This window comes from Lagopus muta, chromosome 17 (assembly GCF_023343835.1).
Source record: "Lagopus muta isolate bLagMut1 chromosome 17, bLagMut1 primary, whole genome shotgun sequence".
Lineage (NCBI taxonomy): Eukaryota > Metazoa > Chordata > Aves > Galliformes > Phasianidae > Lagopus > Lagopus muta.
Genome location: NC_064449.1, coordinates 3109050 through 3131878, shown reverse-complemented (window position 1 = coordinate 3131878; position 22829 = coordinate 3109050). Strand labels below are relative to the sequence as shown.

General features: G+C 38.4%; 1 protein-coding gene across 6 annotated transcripts in view; it reads left to right on the top strand.

Moving 5' to 3' along the window:
• CIT (citron rho-interacting serine/threonine kinase) overlaps positions 1–22829 on the top strand; it is an 82623-nt gene that overhangs the window by 43915 nt on the left and 15879 nt on the right. For all 6 annotated transcript variants that reach the window (XM_048964132.1, XM_048964131.1, XM_048964130.1 and 3 more), the window contains 12 exons: positions 1606–1701; positions 3446–3562; positions 3966–4075; positions 6818–6992; positions 8307–8504; positions 10655–10708; positions 18495–18692; positions 19148–19341; positions 19847–19982; positions 21128–21232; positions 21913–22053; positions 22247–22354. In XM_048964132.1, coding sequence (XP_048820089.1) covers positions 1606–1701; positions 3446–3562; positions 3966–4075; positions 6818–6992; positions 8307–8504; positions 10655–10708; positions 18495–18692; positions 19148–19341; positions 19847–19982; positions 21128–21232; positions 21913–22053; positions 22247–22354 — 1632 coding nt within the window. The remainder of the gene's footprint in view (positions 1–1605; positions 1702–3445; positions 3563–3965; positions 4076–6817; positions 6993–8306; positions 8505–10654; positions 10709–18494; positions 18693–19147; positions 19342–19846; positions 19983–21127; positions 21233–21912; positions 22054–22246; positions 22355–22829) is intronic.

Genomic DNA, 22829 nt, shown 5'->3' with positions numbered 1-22829 from the left:
TCCTCCCCTTTTGCCCTCTTTCTTCCCTCAAGTTGATCTCTTCAAAGACTTCTGACTTTTCCTTGGTATGGAAAGGATAGCAGAGGAGCTGATGATACAGAATTGCATATAAGGTAGACTTATTGAATTAATTGGATTGGATTTGTGTAGCAGTCATCTAGTACCTAAGAAGTCCTGCTGGATCTGTCTGCATAGAATTAAATAAGCTAGAGAAGATACTTACTAATTCTTGAAAGTGTAGATTGCTATGATGCTAATAACAATTGAAAGTTAGAGCTACATAGAGAATAGTGGTGAGAACTGGAATGGGAAAATATTACCTTTTAAGTGCAAACAGGCCTGTCGTAAGTTGGTGAAGCTCCTCCTCAGATGTAAGCAGTCTAACACTGGTAGCTTTGAAACTGTTGCTGATCTGGTGGTCTGATTCTCTGCCAGGACCAGAAACGTGTGGGCTTCTGAGGGAGGTGAATTGTCCCTCTTGTTGCTGGGAGATGCATTTCAATTGCAAAAAAGCAGCAATCTCCATTTTTTGTAGAACTTTCGGGTACTTGGCACTGTAGATGACCTACTTTTGATGAACCTTCCTTTTGATTTCCTCTTCTGGAAAAAGAGGTCTACTGCAATTACTGGAGCAAAGAAATCTTTGTAGATTTCAAAATGAGGGGAAAAAAAGAACATGAAATGGAAATTTTCCTGTGCTGTGCAGTAGTGAAGGCAGGCAGGAGTCCTGCATGCATCCCAAAACCTGAACTTGTCTGTGCAGCAGCCAACACAGCAGCAGTGAATGACAGACCTGGATCTGCCTGCTGTACTAAAGAAATTGTTAGGATGGCAAATATGACAGTGAAGGAACATAAGGTTCTAAGCTCAGCTCCTGAGAGTTGTCCTATTGAAAGGTGTTTATAGATACATCCCCAATAATAGATTCACACAGCAGACTGTTCCTCTTACTAAAATAACTAACCTCTGAGATGCAGAATTATCTCAGTCCTTGCTGTGCATAGCTGCAACTATCGGCTGTGAGGTAAAGAGGTTAAAAATACTCTGGTACCATCTCCCATATATACTGCATCCTGTACTTCTCATTTTCAAAACAATTTATAAACAGTCATTCTGACAACATTTGCTTGACGAACGTGGCAAAGTAAATACTATTCCTGCTCTGTGAATACAGAATAAAAACATAACAGCAGTGCCCCATTATCGAGGCCTTCTGCGAGAAAGCAAAGTGAGAGACCTTGTTAAAAATAAATCAGACTTCCTGTGATGCCATGCCACTGCAGCTATAAGCGTTTTTAACTGCTTGTTTTCACAAAACATGCTTGGTCTGTCTGAGAATATGTTACTGGGAATCAGATTCTTATTGTGGAAGTAGAAATCTTGGTCTTTAGCAGTATGTTGCCTCTATAGTGGATAGGTCAGCAGCAATATATAAAGCTTAAAACTGATCACGTGCAGCTCTGGTAACGTTTTTTTTCCCCTCTTTCCATCTATGACATAATCATACAGTATAGAGCCTTAAAAAATGACAATGAATGTTCAATGTCTGTGTTACACACATGCACAACCTATCTGTGTCTGAATATGAATCTCTGCTGCTTTTAGGAGCTGGAAGAAAAGCATCGAGAGGCTCAGATCTCAGCACAGCATCTGGAATTGCAGCTGAAACAGAAGGAACAATTCTATGAGGAGAAACTCAAAGTAAAGAAAATCTTCTTATCTTCCCACAAGTTTTTGTGGGTAGAAGGGATTCAGGGAAAAACTGTTTCCTTTGGGCTTTGATTGCTTTGTCTTATGAGTTGCTGTCTTGATTACAGCTTCTCAAATGTTCAGAGAGATTAGTGAAATATGAGTGAGTTTTTCTTCTGGTCCATGTTCTTGTACCTTACCTGTTTTTAATGCTGTGTTAAAATAGGTGACATTTGAAATTAGAACTGTAGGAATTACATAATTGTTGACTGTAATTTGTTCATTGCTGACAAAATAATTCTTACTAAGTGGTTTTGGATCTCTCATCCTGAAAAAAAGTTTGCTTCCTACTGAAGATTTTCTGATTTAAGAGCATTCACACAGCCTACCTGCAAGTTTTACATTCTGTAAATACTAGAATGTTTCTAAACTTCCATCTTCTTGGAGCTGTAACATCTGCCAAGAAGCCACAGAAACCACCCACTTTGTTTTTGTCTTTTCCAGGGTAGCATAAGACTTTAACATACAGTTAGAAATAGAATTGTAGACACCATCTAAAACTAGGAAAAACAAATTGGGAAATGGGAGTATGTGCTGTGGTTAAGGATTTTTCTAAAGAACCTGCAATACATCAGCCAGTAAGTGCATTTTGTAAGGATCTGTTTTGTACTAAACATAACCTGTTTTCAGCAGTTTTTATCTATTACATTTACCTAGGACTTTACCTTTACATTTTAGCTTTATTGTTTGAGGATGTAGTCCTTAGGAAGGAAAAGGTATTTCTGTGGGAGAAACGAGAAGGGAAAAAGTGAAAGGATTTTCTGGTAGAGCTCGTGATATTCAGTAATGAGAGTGACAGAAAGCAGGAAGGCAAGAAGTAAATCTTGGGAGAAGTGCTAAGATGGGAACTAGAAAAGGTGACAGGGCTTGGAATAGGGTTAAAAGGAAAAGACAGAAGGTGAATTATGAAGACATATGACATAGGGTTTAGTAGAGGAGATCTGGAAGCCAGATGAAAGAGATTCAAGGCATGAGGTATTTATAACTGGAACGGTAAAAGATATCCTGTGGTGTCCAGACCTGTGAAGTTCTAATAAGAGTCATGGCTGTAGCAGTTCTTTGTGCCTTTGAAAACCCGTCCTTGAAGAAAATGATGTTCAGTTTAACAACTGATTTAAAACTCTGGCCTTGCCAACAAAACACACATATTTAATAAGAGAATAAAAAAGAAAAAAAAACACAGCACCAAATAGTTACTTTAATCCTGTACGTAGTATTTATGTTACAAGAAAGGAGTCTTAGCTCACTCACTTGGTGCCTCTGACCTAAAGAATCAATGGGGTCTCAGTTGCCTTCTTATGCGTAATTGCAGATGACTTCTGAGCCGTATTGTTAGGGTGAGCACAGGTGAGCACATGCTTCCTTACCACCTCTGCTATGCACACACACACTGAGGTATAGAGTTTTTTTGTTTTCTGTTGCACTAGTCTAGAATGCTTCTTGAGCACAGCGTAAATATCTTTAAAAATAAAATAAAATAGTCTTATGTCTTTATAAAACTTCATCATAAAATTCAGTCTTCAGAGGTAGCTGAGGGAGTTTGCTGTTTCAGGGTTTTCTTGCCATTGCATCCTGGGTCTAATGTTGCTTGAGATGTGATGAATTGCTTAAAAATAATCTGTCTTGATGATTTTTTTTCTGCTTTTCTGCCCTTTGAAATGGATGTAATCTAGACAAAAGTAATGTCTTCATTTAGGTTTTGGAAAACCAGATGAAGAAAGATCTTGCTGATAAGGAAGCACTTGAGAATATGCTCAGAAGGCACGAAGAAGAAGCGCGTGAGAAATGTAAAGTCCTGGCTGAACAGAAAGCGGTATGTGGCGTTGAAGTGGAAATCAATGTTCTAAGAGCTTTTTGAGACAATGATTTTTAGCAAGATAGCCTTGTTTGAGGTTTTGCATTGCTGAACTGTCTTGAAGGATATCTTTTAAAAGATGTATATATATTGTTTAATTATTACAAGGGATCTTCAAGAATATTTTCTTAAAAATACAATGTAAGTTGCTAATATCATGGTTGCTTTCCTCTAGTTATTAAAGCAGCAGAGTGTACTTGCAAGCAGCTTCAGTAGTTGCACCCATAATGCTCTTTTTCTCAGCCGTTTGATCAGTATTCTTTTAGTGTTGTTCCTGGAAAAAGTTCCAAAACTTTTTTTAAATGTTGCTTTTAAAATCACTTTTATGGTGTAATCTCAAAGGCACATTGCTTTTTTTCAGATGATCAATGCAATGGATTCGAAGATTAGGTCACTGGAGCAGAGAATAGTGGAACTGTCTGAGGCCAATAAATTGGCTGCAAATAGCAGCCTTTTTACCCAGAGGAACATGTGAGTATAGCAACTGCTATCACACTGGTCACCACTGAACAGTTCTCAGTAGGATCTTTTCTCTAAATATTGAGGAAATTCTTTGTTACAAGCTTGCTGTGCTCTCTGCTTGTTTTTCTGTAAAATGGGCACGTTCTTCAAAGAGTTGTGGTTCACTGCTGCTTCCATGTTTTCCCAGACATGACAAGCAAAATTGTTTGGGGCCTTTCTTGAGGATGCTAGCAATTTAAATGTCTAAAATACCTATGGAGAAGCGTATATACCTTTTTTAACATACATATTGTTCATATATTAATATTTTCCTTGGCTCCTCTGGCAGTTACTTAATGTTCAAATGGAAAACATTACATATATTTCTGTCCTGCCTCATGGCTAAGAAGACAAGTGAAAAGAACTGAAACTATTAAGCCTGGAGTGTTTGCAAGGATGAGATTTATTTTTTTACTGCAGTGGGCAGAAGTAATATGGAGCATAAGACATCCCAACTTCAGAATTCTGTTTCAGTTCCTTTCTTCTTTGTAACACATCTCTGTCGGATACTACTTGACAACATCTAATGCCATCTTGAATCAGTGTCAACAGCAATTGCTCTTGTGGTGAATTCTTCTTTGTTAAACATGGAGGAAATCTTGGACCTTTTCCCTATCAAATCTTTCTGTACTTGAATTCTATTTTGTTTTTCTCTTCAGTTCAGATTCCTTATCCTCTTAAAAATGTTTTTGCTTCTTTAATAACGTAAAAGCATTCTACTTCAATAGAAGCAGCACAGATTGTTTGATATGCCTTGCAGGATAGGGCTAAAATAGCATTTGCTTTTACTGAGTTTGGAGAGTCATTGAGTTTGGCTGTCTGCATAAGTGTTTTCAGTCCATCAGCTGCTGGATGCAATGTTGGACAGCACTCTGCCCACTCTGTGGGCAGCACTTGGATGGATTCACCTATAATATTGAATAGAATCAACCAAGATTGAATTTTGGCAAAGTGTTGCTTTGTTTTGTTTTATTTTTTTTCTTTTCAGTGCTGATTATGCCTCCAGATATATAATGGTTCCAATTTTTACTATATTTCAAATATCTGGCAAGTTATTCTAGCTTGAACAGCCAGAAATATTGACAGAAATAAGTGGAAATTTGAATTGAGTTGCTTTATGCTCCAGATGACTTCTAGTTAATAACACATGAAGTCTGCTGAGATGGGAAAAGCTATAACTCATCTGCAGTCTGAAATGAAGCACAAGCAGTGTCTCAGCACATACCTGGGAAACATATGCAAGGTCCAGTGCTGCAGTCATTGTGCTGAACTGAACATAAGATCTCCATGAGCTGGGTGAGCTGGATGATCCTCTGATAGAAGGACACTTCATTAGAGTTCAATAGAAAGCAAGAAAAATAAAATAATGCTTGAAAATATTCCTTGGGATAGTTTAAGAAATATTGTCAATTAACCTAATGTTGCTGAATTGCTAGAAGATATTACAGAATCAACAGCATTTTGAGAGGAAATTTGCTTTATGATGCCTGTGTTTATAAAGGCAGATAGCTAATGAGTTTGTACTTATTTTGTGAATTGTGGTGGTGAATATGTATGAATCTGTTGTTGGACTGCATTTTGAATCCACAAGAGCTACAATCAATCTGAGCATGTTTGAAGTAATTAGAATTTAAGTGATTTAAGCCCTTCAAAGGCTAGTTTGTTGGCTAGTTGGCTAGTTTTTGTTCCACCAGTATCTGAGGGAGCTAATGATAATCAGCTTCCTGAGCAGGCCGCTCATTTGACAGTTCTGTCTGCCAATAATCTGTAGAGATAAACTAAAAAACAACAACAACAACAACACGAAACACAGGGTGACAGGGGAGGGTTCTATGTGCAGTGCACAGAAGTGTGAGTGTGAGTCAGAAGACTTTTCTTCTATTTTTAGCTTTTTGAAGTCTTCCCATTTGATCTTGGGCAAGCCACATAATTTCTCTGAGACAGGATTAGCAGCACCTTATCTCACAGTGAACTTGTTAAAATATTAATTCATTAATATACGTAGAGCTTTGTTGGACTTTAAGTGGAAAGAAATTTCCCATTCATGATAAAATAATTCCTGGAGTTGTAAATAATGTAGAAAGAGTGATGTTTGTTTGTTTTGCATGAGAATATCCATTTCAAATGCTAATTGTTGCTTTTAGCAGAGGTTGCAGGCTCAGAATTCTTATGCACACAGGTAATTATTTTCATTCACACTATAGATGAAGTCTTTGTTTAGAGACAACAAATCACTGCTTCGATGTTGGTCAAGTTAAAAACTTAGTCTACGTCCGTTTCATCTTCTAGGAGCAAACAAACACAAATCCCACCAGAAACCCTTTAATCTCTCTTATCTCATGGAATTATTTAGTGCGAAAGCAACTATTCTTACCATTCATTTTTCCTCTGAAGAAAAAGATGTAGGAATTGGTGAAATGATAAGAATGAAATATATCTTAAATATTGTGGTAGATAATCATGTATAGAATTTTCTTTTTTTTTTTTTCCAACTTGCAAACATGAAATTGTAATGGGCTTATATGGATGAATCTGTTAGTACATGGATCTTTTGCTGATGGAAATAGAGAGCTGGCTTCTTTTTGCATAGAATTTAAGCTATGAGCTTCATGTTCAGTGTAGTAGGGAGCTTGTGGTATGTTCTTCCCTGCTTCACTACATTGGAAGGCCTTATATAAAGATGCTTTGGGTTTCTATTTTTTCTCCTATCAGGAAAGCCCAAGAGGAGATGATTTCAGAGCTCAGACAACAGAAGTTCTACTTGGAAACCCAAGCTGGAAAGTTAGAGGCCCAGAATCGAAAATTAGAGGAACAATTGGAAAAGATGAGTCACCAAGATCACACTGACAAGAACCGCCTGCTAGAGTTGGAGACCAGGCTGCGAGAGGTGAAAATGAGTTTAATCCTTCCAACCTTCTTTGAATGTATCTCATTTCAAGTATTACAGTGATGATTAGCATTAAGTTGTCTTAGTTCTGCGTGTCCTAAAAATGGTATTTTAACATGTAATAATTTATTTTAGTCTAGCAGTATTTTCCCCCCCAGGAATTCTTCTCCTGAAGGGAGAGGAAGTACGAGAGATTGTTCATTGGAGTAAGTGTAAAGCTTTCAGATCTTCTTGCTTTCTCAGAATCACATTTGTATTTTTTTCTACAGTATCATATTTTTCATCTGGAGTGATTATGGAGTAAAGAATCAGAGCTTAGCTATGTGCAGTGATCAGCTTAACTGTAGGCCTAGGGTCTACAGAGTAGAAAACAAATGACACACCAGGAGTGCTGTACGAAAACAGGAGACCTGTTCCCTCACGTACATTTTTCTAAGGTTTTCAAAAAAATTAACAGGAATATGAAAACCTGCATTTTTTTGTGACCTGTGCCACATTTTTAGTCCTTTAGTTTTATATCAGCTTTGAATTCCCTTTTAGATCTTTTACCTTCTCCAGTCTTGCTTTGATAATTTTCATTTCAATCTGAAATTTTGCCTTTAGCTAAGAGGGTTGGATGACTTGCACTTGTCCTTGTTTGACTGCAAGTTGGCTGGGACCAGCCTAAGATTTCTGGCAGGCTTCTCTCACATCTGCAACACAACAGAGTCACGTGGGATGCAAACATCCTAAAGAAGGTGCTAAAATTTGGAATTGATTTGAGCACCAAGGTCTGCTTTGCTGGTTGTTCATTTTTCATCCATTCCTGGAAACAACACATTCATCCTTGACTATGCCTCAAGAAAACCTTGACCAAAATCTACTCACGTAAACCCAGAGCAAGGTTATTTGCTTGGTTTCTTCAAAAATAACCTAAATAGATATATATACAGGTAAAGAAAAGTGTTGTCTTTATGTCTAAAGATCCTCAAATGCAATAATTTCTGTGAAGAAATGTCAGCACAAACTACTTCAACTGTAATGCTTTTTATATCGGCACGTTATATGTGATATTTGAGTCACAGCTGGAACTTTCTTGTTTTCTTTTTTCATTTCAAAATGCTTTTGATCTTTTTCAAAGCAATTGAGTGGCTTTTAGCAGACAAAGCAGCATCCTTGACTTCTCAGTCGCTTAAGCAATCTGTGCAGATGTGATTTTGGAATAGAAATGGCAGTGTCACCCTGAAGGATCCTGAGGTTTGAAATTAGGTTATATTGCCTGTGTTTTCCTTTGTAAGTAAGTTGTGTTTGGATGGTACTTTTTTCATTCTTCAGGTTGGTCTAGAGCACGAAGAACAGAAGCTGGAACTTAAAAGGCAGTTGACAGAATTGCAGCTGACACTCCAGGAGAGGGAATCTCAAATTACTGGGCTGCAGGCTGCACGGACAGCCCTGGAGAATCAGCTCCGTGAGGCCAAAACTGAACTAGAGGAGACCACAGCTGAGGCAGAGGAAGAGATTCAAGCTCTCACGGTGAGCCCTAACATTGGTACTAGATTAGAACTAAGAAGGTCCATGTTTTATAATGAGGTTAAATATGTACTTTACTCTTTATTTCTTTCATTTTTCAGAAGAAGGCACTAATTGTGTGTAGAGTTGATAGGGGCAGCTATGTCTAAGATGTCCAATTTTGTCTATTAAATTAACCTTATGTGTGCTCCTGGTAGTTCTGTCATTGGTGCCTGAAGAACATGATTACTTCTGTGACGAGGTGAAACTACATATGAAATTGTTATTGCTAGGAGCTTTGTTCTCTGATTTACTTATTTAAATCATTTATCACAAGTTTGAAGGTACTTGATCAGAAATGTTTTGATGATTTCTTTCTATAAGCTTACCTGCTTTATACTTGTTTTGAAAAACAGCAATAACGAAAGCTAGGAAAACAGTGTTGCTAAGCACCCTAATTTTATTCCAGTGTTTTAAAATTGTTATTTGCATTTGGTGACATGTGTGAATGACATAAAGGAAAAAGGAAAATTTAAATTGCCCCCTTTTTTCCCCCCTCTTTGGAAAGATAATTCTAAATTATATGCTGCAGGTTGCTGTCTCTTGAATACAAAAAGATGCTTTCACACTGCTTGATTCTAAGAAATATTTCCTTCAGAAAGGATTCTGAGGGCAGCAGGGGGGAGGGAGAATATGCTGACCTGCTGCTTTGCCAGCTAACCCTCACTGAGGGAGCAGTCTTCAATGACCTTCAAATCCAGTTATTTTGAAGTGTTGAAAACGTTCATTCTCTTTGTCCAGTAACATTTGATAAAATAATTGTTATTCAGAATATTTCTGCCATTGCTATGCGTTAGAAAGGATAGTGGGGATTTGCTGAGCTAGGTGCTTGTATGAGCTTGGTGCTTTGGGTGGGGGAATGGGAGAACTATGCGCTCCGAGTTGCTCTTAAGCAGGTGCATGCTGGCAAAGTACTGCAGCAACACCAAGGCTTAAGAATAACTCATTGGAACATGGCATCTGTTTCTTATTGCTCAAAATCGTTACGGTCCTCTGCCAGCTGAAAACTTTGCATAACTGCTAATATCACTGCTAACAGGGTGATGATTATGTGCTTGATACCTTTACCTTCCATCATCAGCAAAACAGATGAATGTATGCGACCTGTGTTCACTCAGTTACTGCTTTGGTTAATTTGGCAAAACGGTAGTGCTCTTGAAGCAGCTGTTGTAAGATAGCGCAGTTCAGTGGGCTTGGAGTGTTGATGATGTGGCATTTTTTTATATACTTTATTTTTCACATTGCCCGTTGTGGTAAGATAACGTATTGGCGCTCGTATTTGACTTCTGCTAAAGAGTTTTTCCTGTTTAGCCTCTTAGCTATGACAAAAATGCTCTGAATGAAGAATAGCTGGATGTGCCAGCACACTAACCTTCCATTCGTTAAGGTTTCAGATAGCATATGATATTTTACACTTCTTAAATCAGTTTGATGGTCTGAATGAATTCTGAGAGAGGCCATGAGGCTGAAACAAGAACTTTTGCTTTGTCATGCTTTGCTTGTAAACGAGGAAGTAAAATGGTGCATGCAATACTGCTTTCTTTAAAATAAATGCATGTACTTTTCAATACTTTGGACGCTGTCTTCCAAAGAATTGATTATTGTGTTTCATCACTGCTTTTTAGAGAGGCTTAGGATCAAATGGTGCTTGATGGTAGGACTCAGGTAGATTGGCAGTGCTGTTTGGGATAGCTTGCATTATGCTTCATTGTAGTTTTTCTTTGCAAGCATTAAACTGTATGTGGTATTTATTTTGTGTGAAATACTAATCTGAGTATGAAAGTAAAACCAACTCAAATTTATATCATGAATGTACAAACTTAATGTGGATTCAGTAAGTGATCTGGTGACCATTTAAGATGGAACTTTTTATATAACTCAGTTCTTGAGTTTGTACATTTTTCTAAGTAGCTCAGAATTGGGAACATTTGATTAAGTAGGATGTGACTCTTGCTAATCAGTTCTTTGTCACTACAGAGTACTTTCATAGCGTGCAGCATCTGCCTTCCAAACTTTGCTTGCTGGTAGATTGTTCTGCAGTTTGTTTAGCAACAGCTGTTGGATTCTAATTCTCATGTATGAAAAATTGATGATTAACTTCTTACCTCCTTTAGGCACATAGAGATGAAATCCAGCGTAAATTTGAAGCCCTTCGTAATAGCTGCACAGTGAGTATTAAATACAGATCATTGAATTATTTTGAAATTAAGGATAAGGAAGCAAACGATTTATGACTTACTCCTTGATGACACTAGTTCCCAGTGTGGACTTTTGTCTTAAAGGTGTTAGGAGCTAGACTGATTGGATTTGATTGTTTTTTAGGCTTTGGGTAAACCTCAGTTGTGAGGTTTTATTCCATTTGTGAAATTGACACTATTCTTCTTTTTGGAGAAGAAAGTAAATTAAAATATCTCATTGCAGTGCAGCTAATAAGAATGGTGTAGCAGCTGCAAAAATGTTTGTAGGTAAAGATGTTTTCTACTCACCAGGAGAAGAAAAGATCTGCCTGTCCAAATCCTGAGCTGCATTGTAGATCTAGGCCAGAGCTGATGGAAAAGCATTCTTGCTACTTTGGGTTTTATGGGGAATTTAAAGACTGAAGAGCCAAAGTGCGCAGTTCAAAATGATACAATGACGTGTGGACATCTGTTCAAAGAGCAGAAAGAACTTGAGGATCTTAATTTCTACCTTAAATTACTTGAGGTCTTTTGACATGTTTTTCTACACATTTCATCAATCCAGGACAGGGTCTTTGACTACTGATAGGAATTCTTGCAAATTACCACTGTCTTCAAACTTGATGGAGAGTCTGTCTTCCAGTGACGTGAACTACAGAAATGTTGATTCATCTGGATCAACACTGGCTGCTGATATTTCTAGGCTTTTTTTCCTTACTCATACACTCTGTAAACAGAGCATAACTGCTGGGGTTTTTTTTTTCAGTCTTGATTGTTTTCCCACTTCTGATTTCCTCAAGTTTAATTATTTTGTGCTGGATGACTAAGTATCTAACATAAAGTTTTCATCTTTCAAAAATATCATTTTAGAGTAACTGTGTTTTCCACAGTTCCTTTTCAGCACTGAGCAAGGGGATTCTTGTATTCTGTTCATAGAATATATTGATATGAAGCAATGAGAAAGTAGGGCTTAGCAAACTGTATTAATCTCCATCCAAAGTAAATTCTACAAGAGAAACTTTGCTTTTTGTCATCCACTTTGCTTATGCTGAATGATCTTTTGGCCCCGTGCGTTGTCACACATACTACATCCATAGCTATCTTTTCTGTTGTTTGTTGTCTTGGCCTTTTTACAGAACGGTGGCTTTCTGTGGAAATACTTGTCATCTCCATGCAGGCAAAAACCAATTGTGTTCTGCTGTAGGCTGCCTTCCAAAGGTTGTGACCTGTTATCTCATTATAGTGGAGTTTTGGTGTTGTAAGTGTGGCAGGCAATCTCCAGCAGTCAAGACTGACCCATGACCCATGTTCTTGGCTGAACGTGAGCCAGCAGTATGCTCAGGTAGCTAAAAGGCCAATGGTATCCTGGCTTACATGAGAAAGTGGGTCCAGGAGATGCTCATCCCCCTGAACTCAGCTCTGGTAAGGCTGCATGTCAAGTGCTGTGTTCAGTTTTGGGCCCCTCACTACAAGAAAGACACGAATGTCACGGGGTGTCCAGAGCAGGGCAACGAAACTGTGAGGGATCTGCAGCACAAGTCTTATGAAGAGCAGCTGAGGGAGCTGGGATTGTTCAGTCTGGAGAAGAGGAGGCTCAGGGAGACCTCATTGCTCTCTACAGCTCCCTGAAAGGAGGCTGTGACAAGGTGGCGGTTGGCCTCTTCTCCCACATAACTAGTGATGGGACTAGAGCGAATGGCCTCAAGTTGCTCCATAGGAGGTTCAGGTTGAATGTTAGGAACAATTTCTTTTCAGAAAGAGCAGTCAGGCACTGGAACAGGCTGTCAGAGAGGTGGCGGAGTCACTGTCCCTGGAGGTGTTGAAGAAATGCTTAGATATTGTGCTAAAGGACGTGGTTTAGTGAGGAAATATTGGTGGTGGATGGATGGTTGGAATGAACGATCGTGGAGGTCTTTTCCAACCTTGGTGATTCTATGGTTCTAAAAGATTACAATAATGCTGAGAGGTTTGAATGTTCTGCATAAAAGGATTTTTAAGTGTTGTGCACTGTGGGTCTTTTAGTGGCATAAGAGAGACCATGCGTCAGACATGCTCATCAGTAATACATTAGTGAAATGGTTCCTATGTGAATAATACATGCTCATCATTCATTCTCTTTCCAGCCCAGGAAAATCTGTGTATAATTTAATTGACCATGGGTAGAAACTTTCTTTCACCGTGTTGTAAGTAGTTGTAGCTGTCTGTCCTTTTTACTGAGGAGTACTGAGAGAAATGATAGGACAGTCTTGTCTTGACAGTGAGGAATCAAGGAATGTTTGTTATGGTGCCTTCACCAGATATTTCAACCTCATTTGTATTGAACCCTGACACTCAAAATGTGTCTGCCTTCCTAGTCCCATGGCTGCACTCTTATTACCCTTTCTTTTGCTAAGCTCTCTGACCCAAGTCAATACTTCTTTAGGTTCTCCTATTTGTCAGTTTTAAATCTGATCATTGCTGTATTGTTGGTCTTAATTTCTTTTGTCTTTGTGATTTTTGTATTTGGTTGCTTTGATAGCTCTGCAGTTTCATCTTGCAACGTGTCTTGTTTACTGTTGGAGCCAAAAATAAAATACCGGCTTTTGCTTTTTTCCACAAAGACTTCAATTGTGCAATAAGTGATAGGATACATAACTATAGGAAAAATGGCAAATTGTTGAACCTGCTCTACACACACACACAGATAAACATGGCCAAGCACACAGAATGATATTTTATTGTAATCTTGTCACAGTGCTGGCTCCTGCCACAAATCCAGTGAGGGGGAAAGGACTATTCCTCTTCCTTTAAAGAATTATTCCGTGAAAAACATTGCCATCCGTTTTGAGTTTTAAAAGTTGTTTTCTTGGCAATAAACAAGCACTCTAGAAATAAAATGCATTTTCTTAAATAGGGAGATTTACGTTTTTGTCAGTTATTTCCATCTGGCGTTTAATTATTGCTTCTTGTTGGTTCGTCAACACATTTGGAGTCAAGAATGATACTAAGTTATCTAACGATGATTGGATTCTTTCATGAAGGAAACATTCAGTAATTTCATTCAGAAATAATTCAGGAAGGAGGCGGTAATTTCTATAAAAATTTAGGAGAAAATGTGTCCCATAAAGTATATTTACAGTCAGCTTAGTAAAATATTAATGTTATTCTGTGGACCCACCACCTATATTTTCCATTTTTATGGGGAGGGAGAGGGGATAACAGGCCATTGATTTTACTCTAGAAAAGAGAGTGGCTTTAAAAAGTACTAATTAGATACTGCATTTTCCTTTGCTCAAGATTTCATCATTGGAACAAGGGTTACCTCCACTCCTTGAGGTTCTTTTGTCATCATTGTGTGTTGCTATCTTAAGCATTAACAAGCTTGATTCTGTACCTCTAGGAGATTAGCAAGGCATGAAAAAATTTCCCTTCTGACTTCAGTCTAAAATCCTGATTCCATGTTGATTCAATTAGCTGACATACAAGAGTAAATCTTACATGTTCAAAATTATGTCCAGACTTGTTATATACTTTTGCTAAATTATCTCTTCTCTCCCAAAGATCTTTCCCACTAGCCTAATACCCAGGCAAAAACTTCTTTATGGCTTAGTTAAATTGATAAAACAAACAAACAAACAAATAAACGTGCATGCCCATGAGTACATGTATTTACAACTGTCTGTTGTTGGGAGGGGCCATTTCATTTAATGAAAAATGTTACTGCAGAAGTGGAGTTCTTGTAGTTTGGCAAAGCATCATAGATTTTGAGGGTGTTGCAGTGATATTGCTGTGAAAGAGGCCAACGGGACCTTCTGTGTGCATGACTGCCATGATTTGAGAGTGAGGCTCGTGTTTGGAGTGGCAGCTCATCTTCTGAGGACTAGCATGGAGGACTGCAGGAGACTGTATGTTTTAAGGATGGGTTGGTGTGGGAAGGAAGGGAACACAGATAGTGAAATATTCCACTGCTCTGCGGCTGTTAACAGGAGCAGTGTCCTGCAAGCTATGCCTTGATGAATTTTTGGAGACTGAAATTTCAGTGTAAGGTATTTTTCAAGTCACAGATGTTGTCTGATTATGGAGAGAGGAGGAAAGTGAGGAATTAGTTGTTACATATTCATCATCTAAGTAGACGAACAAGACCAGTATCTGTCTGCAGCTGTTGTCAGTAAGAGGCCTGATATTCTGCTCCATTAAGATGCTTGGTATTTCTCTGCTAGAAAGGCTTCATCTCAGATCCACATGTAATAAGTTAAAGTGAAGGGCAGTCCTTTCTCGTGTGCTCCTTATGATAACTTGGGGATGTGAGATAGTTTTGTTTTTTTCCTATTAACTTCTGACAGCTAACGTTGTAGTAAAGATCGGGGTGGGGACTGGAAATGAATGGAGTAAAATTCTGCATTCGTTTGTAAGTTCTGAATGAAGATTGTGCTAAAAATTGAATTAAACACCAAATAACGTGTTGCTAATAGCATTCTGAAGCAGTTAACCTTGTACTGTCCTAACATTTCCCTGTGCATTTATTGATGGCATCTGAGAACAGAGACATCTTCTTGAAAGATCTCAGCATAGCTTTGGAGAAGCTTGCAAACTGCACTTAAGAGTATTCTAAACCTGCTTCTTTTTTTTTTTTTCCTTTCCCATGTTATTTTGACTGTAGTTCTGATGCAGAGGATGGATTAAATTTTGTACATTGTGTATGATATACAATATAGAAACACTTTACCCCTCTAATATTGTGCAATGGGGAGGGAATTGTGCTGAGTATGGTCACTTTTGCTGAAGTTTGTTATGCTTGGGTTACTCTGTAATGTTTGAAATGAGGTACCATCTTTGGTATCTATATGAAGATAAGCTGTGTGCTAAGATGCAGTATGTAGTGAACAGTCTGTCAAGTTTGGTGTGGTCATGTTAGATTTTTCTCAATTTTCTGGATTTGTTGGGGTGAAAATGAACATAGATGTACATGAAGATGCACGTAGACTGAGGAGAACGTTTTGTTAGCTCTGTGAGTGATGGTGCATGGTGCAGATGTGCTGCCTAGATTGCCTGGGAGTATTCCCCTAAGCTTTCAAATGTTTGGTTGTTTTCTGAAGACTTTTGTAATGATGTTTTGGATTTTAAAAAGCTATAATAGTGTTTCATTGTAGGCTTTCCTTAAATATAGATTTACAAATTTAACTTCATAGCTATAGCTCAGTTTTTTTTTGTTTGTTTTGCTTGGGGAGTTCCTTAACTGAAAAGAAAAATGCCTAAAACTATTAATTCTTTTCAGGTATGGGATTCTGGCATAGTTGTTTGTATGTATGTATGTATATATGTATGTATGCCTAAGGTCACATCCCCTATCATGTGCTCTTTGGTTTTGGTTCCCAGGACAGGCATTTACATCACACATCGTCTCATTTTCCTGTGACACTGTTATCTATCATCACTTAAGCTTTATAGTGTTTATAAACTCTGTAACCCTATTGGATTATATATACCTGCAGCTAGATTTAAAACAAAATGTTGTCAAGATATTTTCCTTTTCCCTGTGAAAAAGGAAAAAAACAACAGAAGATTATGAGAAGAACAACTCTCTCTTTAAAATAAATGAAGAAACTCTAACTACAGTATGTTATATAGGTTGTATATCGTGTTCCGAATTTAAGGCAAGTCACTTTGGTGGTTTGATTTAACTTTGGTTATACCCAGAGAAAGAAGTCAAAATCTTAGAACATAGAATAAGGGTGAATAAAGTTTAAGCCATTAAGTTATTCAGCTGTCTTGAAATCACAATCATAGAATGGCCTGGGTTCAAAAGGACCACGATGCTCATCCAGTTCCAACCCCCTGCTGTGTGCAGGTCACCAACCAGCAGACCAGGCTGCCCAGAGCCACATCCAGCCTGGCCTTGGATGCCTGCAGGGATGGGGCATCCACAGCCTCCTTGTAGTTTGAAGTACTACATCTTTATGTCACCATACCAATTTTGGATTTACCCTCATGTCTCTCTTATATTTCAAATATAGCATAATACACTTTATAGAAAGTACTTGAATTAATATATAAAATGAAAATGGAAGAGACCAAAGATCTGTAACAGATTGCCTGAGACTCATTAGTGTGGTTAAATAAGCAGAAAATAAAATAAAGGTAGAAGAAAAGGAAGGGTATTATCTGATCTGGCAGCTAGGGGAAATCGCCTGTGTTGTTTGTATGAATAGTGGGTAAAACACTGTAAAAGCAAGTGTTCTTCTGTTCCTTTTTGGTTTCATAAATACATTTACAGGTCTCCCTATAACACTTTGGCACTAAGATATCCTTATGATACAGTCTGAGTTCTTTGGGAATTTGACTCAAAATGCGTATTTTGAACAGGGCAGGAAGAGTGCTCAGGAAACATCCACATGAGCAGATTTTTATCAGCAGCGTTGTGTTTTAGGGAGTGTTTAGAATCACTTTGATTTGACCCCAAATGTGTGGATAGCAGGAATCTCCCCTTCACCCAGCAGAGAATAATGGCACTTGGACTTTTTCTGCCAACAATCAAATACTGCTAATTTAGATCTGGGAGAGGCATGGTAAGAAGCAGCCAATCCCTGCTTTACAGATTCTTCAAAACGAAGTCGTTGCCATCTTTTCAGATAGCTGAGAAGAGCCGTGCAACACTTCACTGCTTTATTTATTTAAGTGCTTGACTTGTAAATGTTCCAATTCCCTACACATTTGAATGTGGCCAACTGTGTTCTGAGGGATTATACTTTTTCCCATTTAATGAAGTGTTTATTCACCTTTCTTTGACGTCTAGGCAAAAATGCCTCTTGAATGTATTTCTAATAGTTGAATGTTCATTGTATAGAACTTTTCTAGTTTCTGAAATTCTTTTTGTTCCCATTATTCCGAGGATCCTTCCCCTTCTGTTGTGATGACATTTTTTTAGTTAGGAGGCACAAATATTCACCCACCCAGTGCTGATGGCCTTTCACTCATGAAAAATTAAAAAGAACAGTGAAAAGAGCCCACTGTTGTTCCTGTTGTTCTTTAAATTGAAGCAGAATGTGGTTTAAAGCATTGTAGTACAATGCTATTCTGATTTAAGAGACAAATGCTTCCTCTTCATTAAAGGCAAGGCTATTGTGCTTGTTGAATTTCTGCTTTTCACTGATTTTTCTATTAGTCTGTTGTGCTGCCACATTTTTTTCTTCCTATATCCTATGCTGATATTACTTTGATGAAGTACATTTCTCAATTTTTCTGCTTTTTCTGGCTACATACAATGCTGTTTATAGTAATCTCCACAATTGCTAGAAGGATTCATCAGATTATACTGCCTTCTTTGCCCCTCTTGTTCAATTTTCTTAAATATCAGGCTTCAAAAGTCTCTGTAAGAAGTGTTAGCCTCATTTTACTTGAGGAGAAATTAAGGCAAAAAAAAAAAAGTGGTTTGGCAAAAGCACACTGAGTCAGCAGCAGATTTGAGAATACAACCAGAACTCCTGACTCCTAGCACAGTGCCTTAAATAAGGCAGTTCTCTCTCAAAGAAGTTGTTATGGCCTATTTATACTCTAAACAAAACTTAAAGAAAATTTCAAGGTGTTTTCTGCACGAATCAACTCTGTTTGTAATCAAAGTACTCCCACTGCATAAAATCTGTCATTATCGTGTTTCATGTGTGTAAATTTGAAAAGGGGGGAAAAAAAAAAAGAAGCCAAGTGGTCTTCTTGCTTGGCAATAAAAATGTTCCTGTGAGAGGAGAACACTTTGAAAACAACCTGCACTCACTGACTGAATCTAATGTGCCTTTCTTTCTAGGTGATCACAGATTTGGAAGAACAGCTGAACCAGCTCAGTGAAGACAACGCAGAACTGAACAATCAGAATTTCTTCCTGTCCAAACAACTTGATGAGGCCTCAGGGGCCAATGATGAGGTTGTCCAGTTGCGAAGTGAAGTTGACCATCTCCGTCGAGAGATCACTGAGAGAGAGATGCAGCTTACCAGTCAGAAACAAGTAAGGATTTATACAGATCTGGACTACATTCTTTCCATGATAGCTAGCTGGTTATGTGAAAGGCTAAAAATTATGTTAAATCTGACAGCCTGTAGAGAATGAATATGCTTCTAGGGGCAGTTCAACCAATTATTGCTCAAGCCTTCCTTCCCCAAGTACTTGAATGAATTGAAAATTTTTGTTACTTCTCTTTGTATTATTCTGTGAAGAAATTTAGCATTCTGAAGGTATCATAACGTGGAATTATTTAATTTTGTGACCTTGGCAATTTCAAATCTTCATAATGAGATTGAGCTGACATTAAAGGCAATCACAAGTTGGAAATAAATGGGTTGTGATTTACCAGCTTATGTTTGCTGCCAATTTGCATGTACTGTAAGTTAAATGGTAAGGCTGAAGCTTAAAGTGCATGCTTGATGTGGGATGTGAGAATTGATAGGAGGATTTATTTTTAGACTATGGAGGCCTTGAAGACAACATGTACAATGCTGGAAGAGCAAGTAATGGACTTGGAGGCCCTGAACGATGAACTCCTGGAGAAAGAGCGTCAGTGGGAAGCTTGGAGAAATGTTCTAGGGGATGAGAAGTCTCAGTTTGAATGTCGTGTCAGAGAGTTGCAGAGGATGCTGGATACTGAGAAACAGAGCAGGTCTTTTGTCCCCTCCTCCCCTTTTATATTAACTTGTATGCATATGCTCTATAGAAGCTAGTACAAAAATATATTTGGAATAGGATATGGGAGTGGGAACTAAATATAAATTCTTGTGAAGTAGTTCTAAAAATGGTATATTAGTTAATAGTCATTCACCACTAATATGGTTCCTTTTGTTTTTTTGCAAGTAAGTGATTCAAGAGGGTGTGGTATTTATCACTGGAATTTATAGAAGTCTTCATCTTTTTTTTCTCTTTTACTTTATTATATGAAAAGTTGGTCCTTGCTCCAAAGTGTAACTGCAGAGTCTTGAAATTTTCAAGCAGCTTTTCTAGAGTGGGGCAAGGTTGTATAATACAAGTGTTGCAACAAACAGTCAGCCTTTGTAAAGTAACATCTTGAATTTGAGGCAAACCTCTGAAAGTTATTGATGCCACTGCATGCTAGGAAGAGGTCAAACCCAGAAAGGTGTTAGGTAACATTGTCTTCCATTTTAATTCAGAGTGAGAGCAGATCAGCGTATTACTGAATCTCGCCAGGTGGTAGAACTAGCTGTCAAAGAACACAAGGCAGAGATTCTAGCCCTCCAGCAAGCACTAAAAGAACAAAAACTCAAAGCTGAGAGCCTTTCTGATAAGGTAAGCAACTTTCAATCCTACGCTTTCATTACGAGCTGAGATACCTTTCTTTTATAAAGATATGATTTCTAGAATTGTGGTCCTGAGCAGCTTTTTCAAGATGCGAGAGCAAGTTAAATACTGTAGATCAACAGGATAGAATTCCAGCTTCAAGCCAAAGACCTAGAATTTAATTTTAGAACAATAGAATAGTTCAGTTGGAAGGGACCTACAAAGAACATCTAGTCCAACTGTCTGATTACTTCAGGGCTATCTGCAAGTTAAAGCATGTAATTAAGGGCTTTACCAAATGCCCTTTGAACACTGACAGACACTGGGCATCAACCACCTCACTAGGAAGCCTGTCTCTGGTATTTGACCAGCCACACGGTGAAGAAATTTTTCTTAATGTACAGTCTGAACCTCCCTTGGTGCAGCTCTGGGCCATTCACTTGCATTCTATCCTCAGATTGTAGGGAGAAAGAGGCACCTCTTTCTCCATTCCACAGAGCAATGAAGTCACCTTTTGGCCCACCTTTTCTTCACACTGGACAACCCACTTGTCCTCAAGCCTATCCTCATAGAACATGCCTTCTAGCCCTTTTACCAGCTTTGTTGTTCTCCTCTTTCTTTTGGATTCTTTCAAGTATCTTAATCTTTATCCTTTTAATGCTGTGCAGAGCCCAGAACTGCACACAGTATTCAAGATGAGGCTGCACCAATGCTAAATGTAGTGGGATAATCCTCTTGTTTGACCGCACAGCCTATGCTGTGTTTAATGGACCCCAAAATGCCATTTGCATTGGGGTCCATTGGGGTCTTGGCTGCCAGGGCAAGCTGCTGGCTCATGTGGAGCCTACTGTCCAGCACTCCCAGATCCCTTTCTGTGGGGCTGCTCGATAGCCATTTGTCTCACAGTCAGCACTTGTGTCCTTTTGAGAATGGCTGTGATACCAGGTGTGTACAGTGAGTTCTGTCAATAACTTGATGTCAACATTTGAACAGTGGCACACCAATTTTTTTCCCCTTCAACCCTTTATAGTAAGTAAAGGATAATTGTATCATTTTTCTTCTGTGTGTGTTTGGTGAGGTTGAATTTTAAGATTGTGAAACACTATATTTATCACTCTTTTATGCTGTCCTGATCATCTGTCCCACCTGCTTAGCTCAATGACCTGGAGAAGAAGCATGCTATGTTGGAGATGAATGCACGCAGTTTACAGCAGAAGCTTGAGACAGAAAGGGAGCTCAAGCAGAGGCTTCTGGAGGAGGTAACCTTGTAAATTCAAGTTGTAACTTCAGAAGAAAGTTCCACACTGTGGGAAGGACCGGATAAAGCTGAGTCAGTAGCAGTATTGCACATCCATCCTTCTCAATCGTAACTAGACAATTAATGAAGATGGAAGTTTTGTTTTTACTTAAAATTTTGCAAAATGTGTGGCCACATCAGGGAGTTACAAAAGTGAACTGCTGTGCAGGGAAAGGTGGGCTGGGAGCCAAGAGTTGACAATAAGGGCTCTTCAGCCAGTGGACACAGTACTTGAATGAGAATGTCAAAGCAGGTCTGGTGATAGAAATGGTGATTGGGTTCAGCCAGTGTCCCAGTGATTATTAGAGAAGCTTGTAATGACAAGGCATGTCCTGGATCACACCTGCAAGGCAGTGTCTGTGCCCAGACAAGGCTTTCCTACACCAATCAGAGGACCATAGCTTATAAACAAGTCTGGAGCCAATGTGCTGTGGGTGCGTAGCTAGAGACCACAGATGAGGCTTTGCAAAGCTCTCCATGATTTAGCTTTTAAAGAAGGTCCAAGCTGTGCAATCATCTTTTTTTATTTCTTTCTGCAAAAAAAAGAATAGCATGTAATAGCTTTTTGTAAAAAAAAAATAAATAAATAAAGACAACAAACAACAACAACAACAAAGTACACCACTTTTTTGCTATTAACAGCAGGCAAAGCTGCAGCAGCAAATGGATCTGCAAAAGAACCACATCTTCCGCTTAACTCAAGGTCTGCAGGAGGCTCTAGATCGAGCAGATCTTCTGAAGACTGAAAGAAGTGATCTGGAATATCAGCTGGAAAACATTCAGGTGAGGATGAGGAAACAGAGGGCAGGACTCTGTGCTCCCCGTTTAAGGTGGAATTTTGGGATATGACCCTTTCCCAATCCAGTATTTTTCAGAGTCATGAGATACGGTACAGTATTTTTAGCTCTGTTCTGCTATTGAGTTGTTTGTTTCTGCTATTCAGATGAAATTTCTGACATCTTTGTGTGGTTCAAAGGTTCTCTATTCCCATGAAAAAGTGAAAATGGAGGGCACTATTTCTCAGCAAACCAAACTCATTGATTTCCTGCAAGCAAAGATGGACCAACCAGCAAAAAAGAAAAAGGTGGGTGAAAGAGGTTTGAGAGTCATAGAATTAAATGATGGCTTTCCATATAGCTATGTGCTGTGTTTTCAAAATTTTCTGTTTTATCTTTTTTTATGTGTAGCATAGATGTGTCATTTGAGCATTCCAAGTTAATGAGGATAAGCTTTGCTAGGCAGAAAGTCTTTCATATGTCCTTTGCAGTACCTTATTATTCCCAACCCAATAGCTACAAGTCAGTGAGGTTGTTGTAGGAATACAGAGCTTTAACCGTGCTTTTTTTTCCTTTTAACAGTAAGTATGTATGTGTGCATGAACATATTGTGCATCTAGAGTGGCTGTCTTTTAGCATAGGATTGATTAGTCAGGTGATGTGACTTGTGTCACGTCTTTGTCATAAGCAGTTCTGTCATATTGAATTAAGTAATTTAAATTAATTTTAACCACATATTTTGAGATCCTCTGTTTAGATGCTTTCGGAAACTCAGCATGTGAG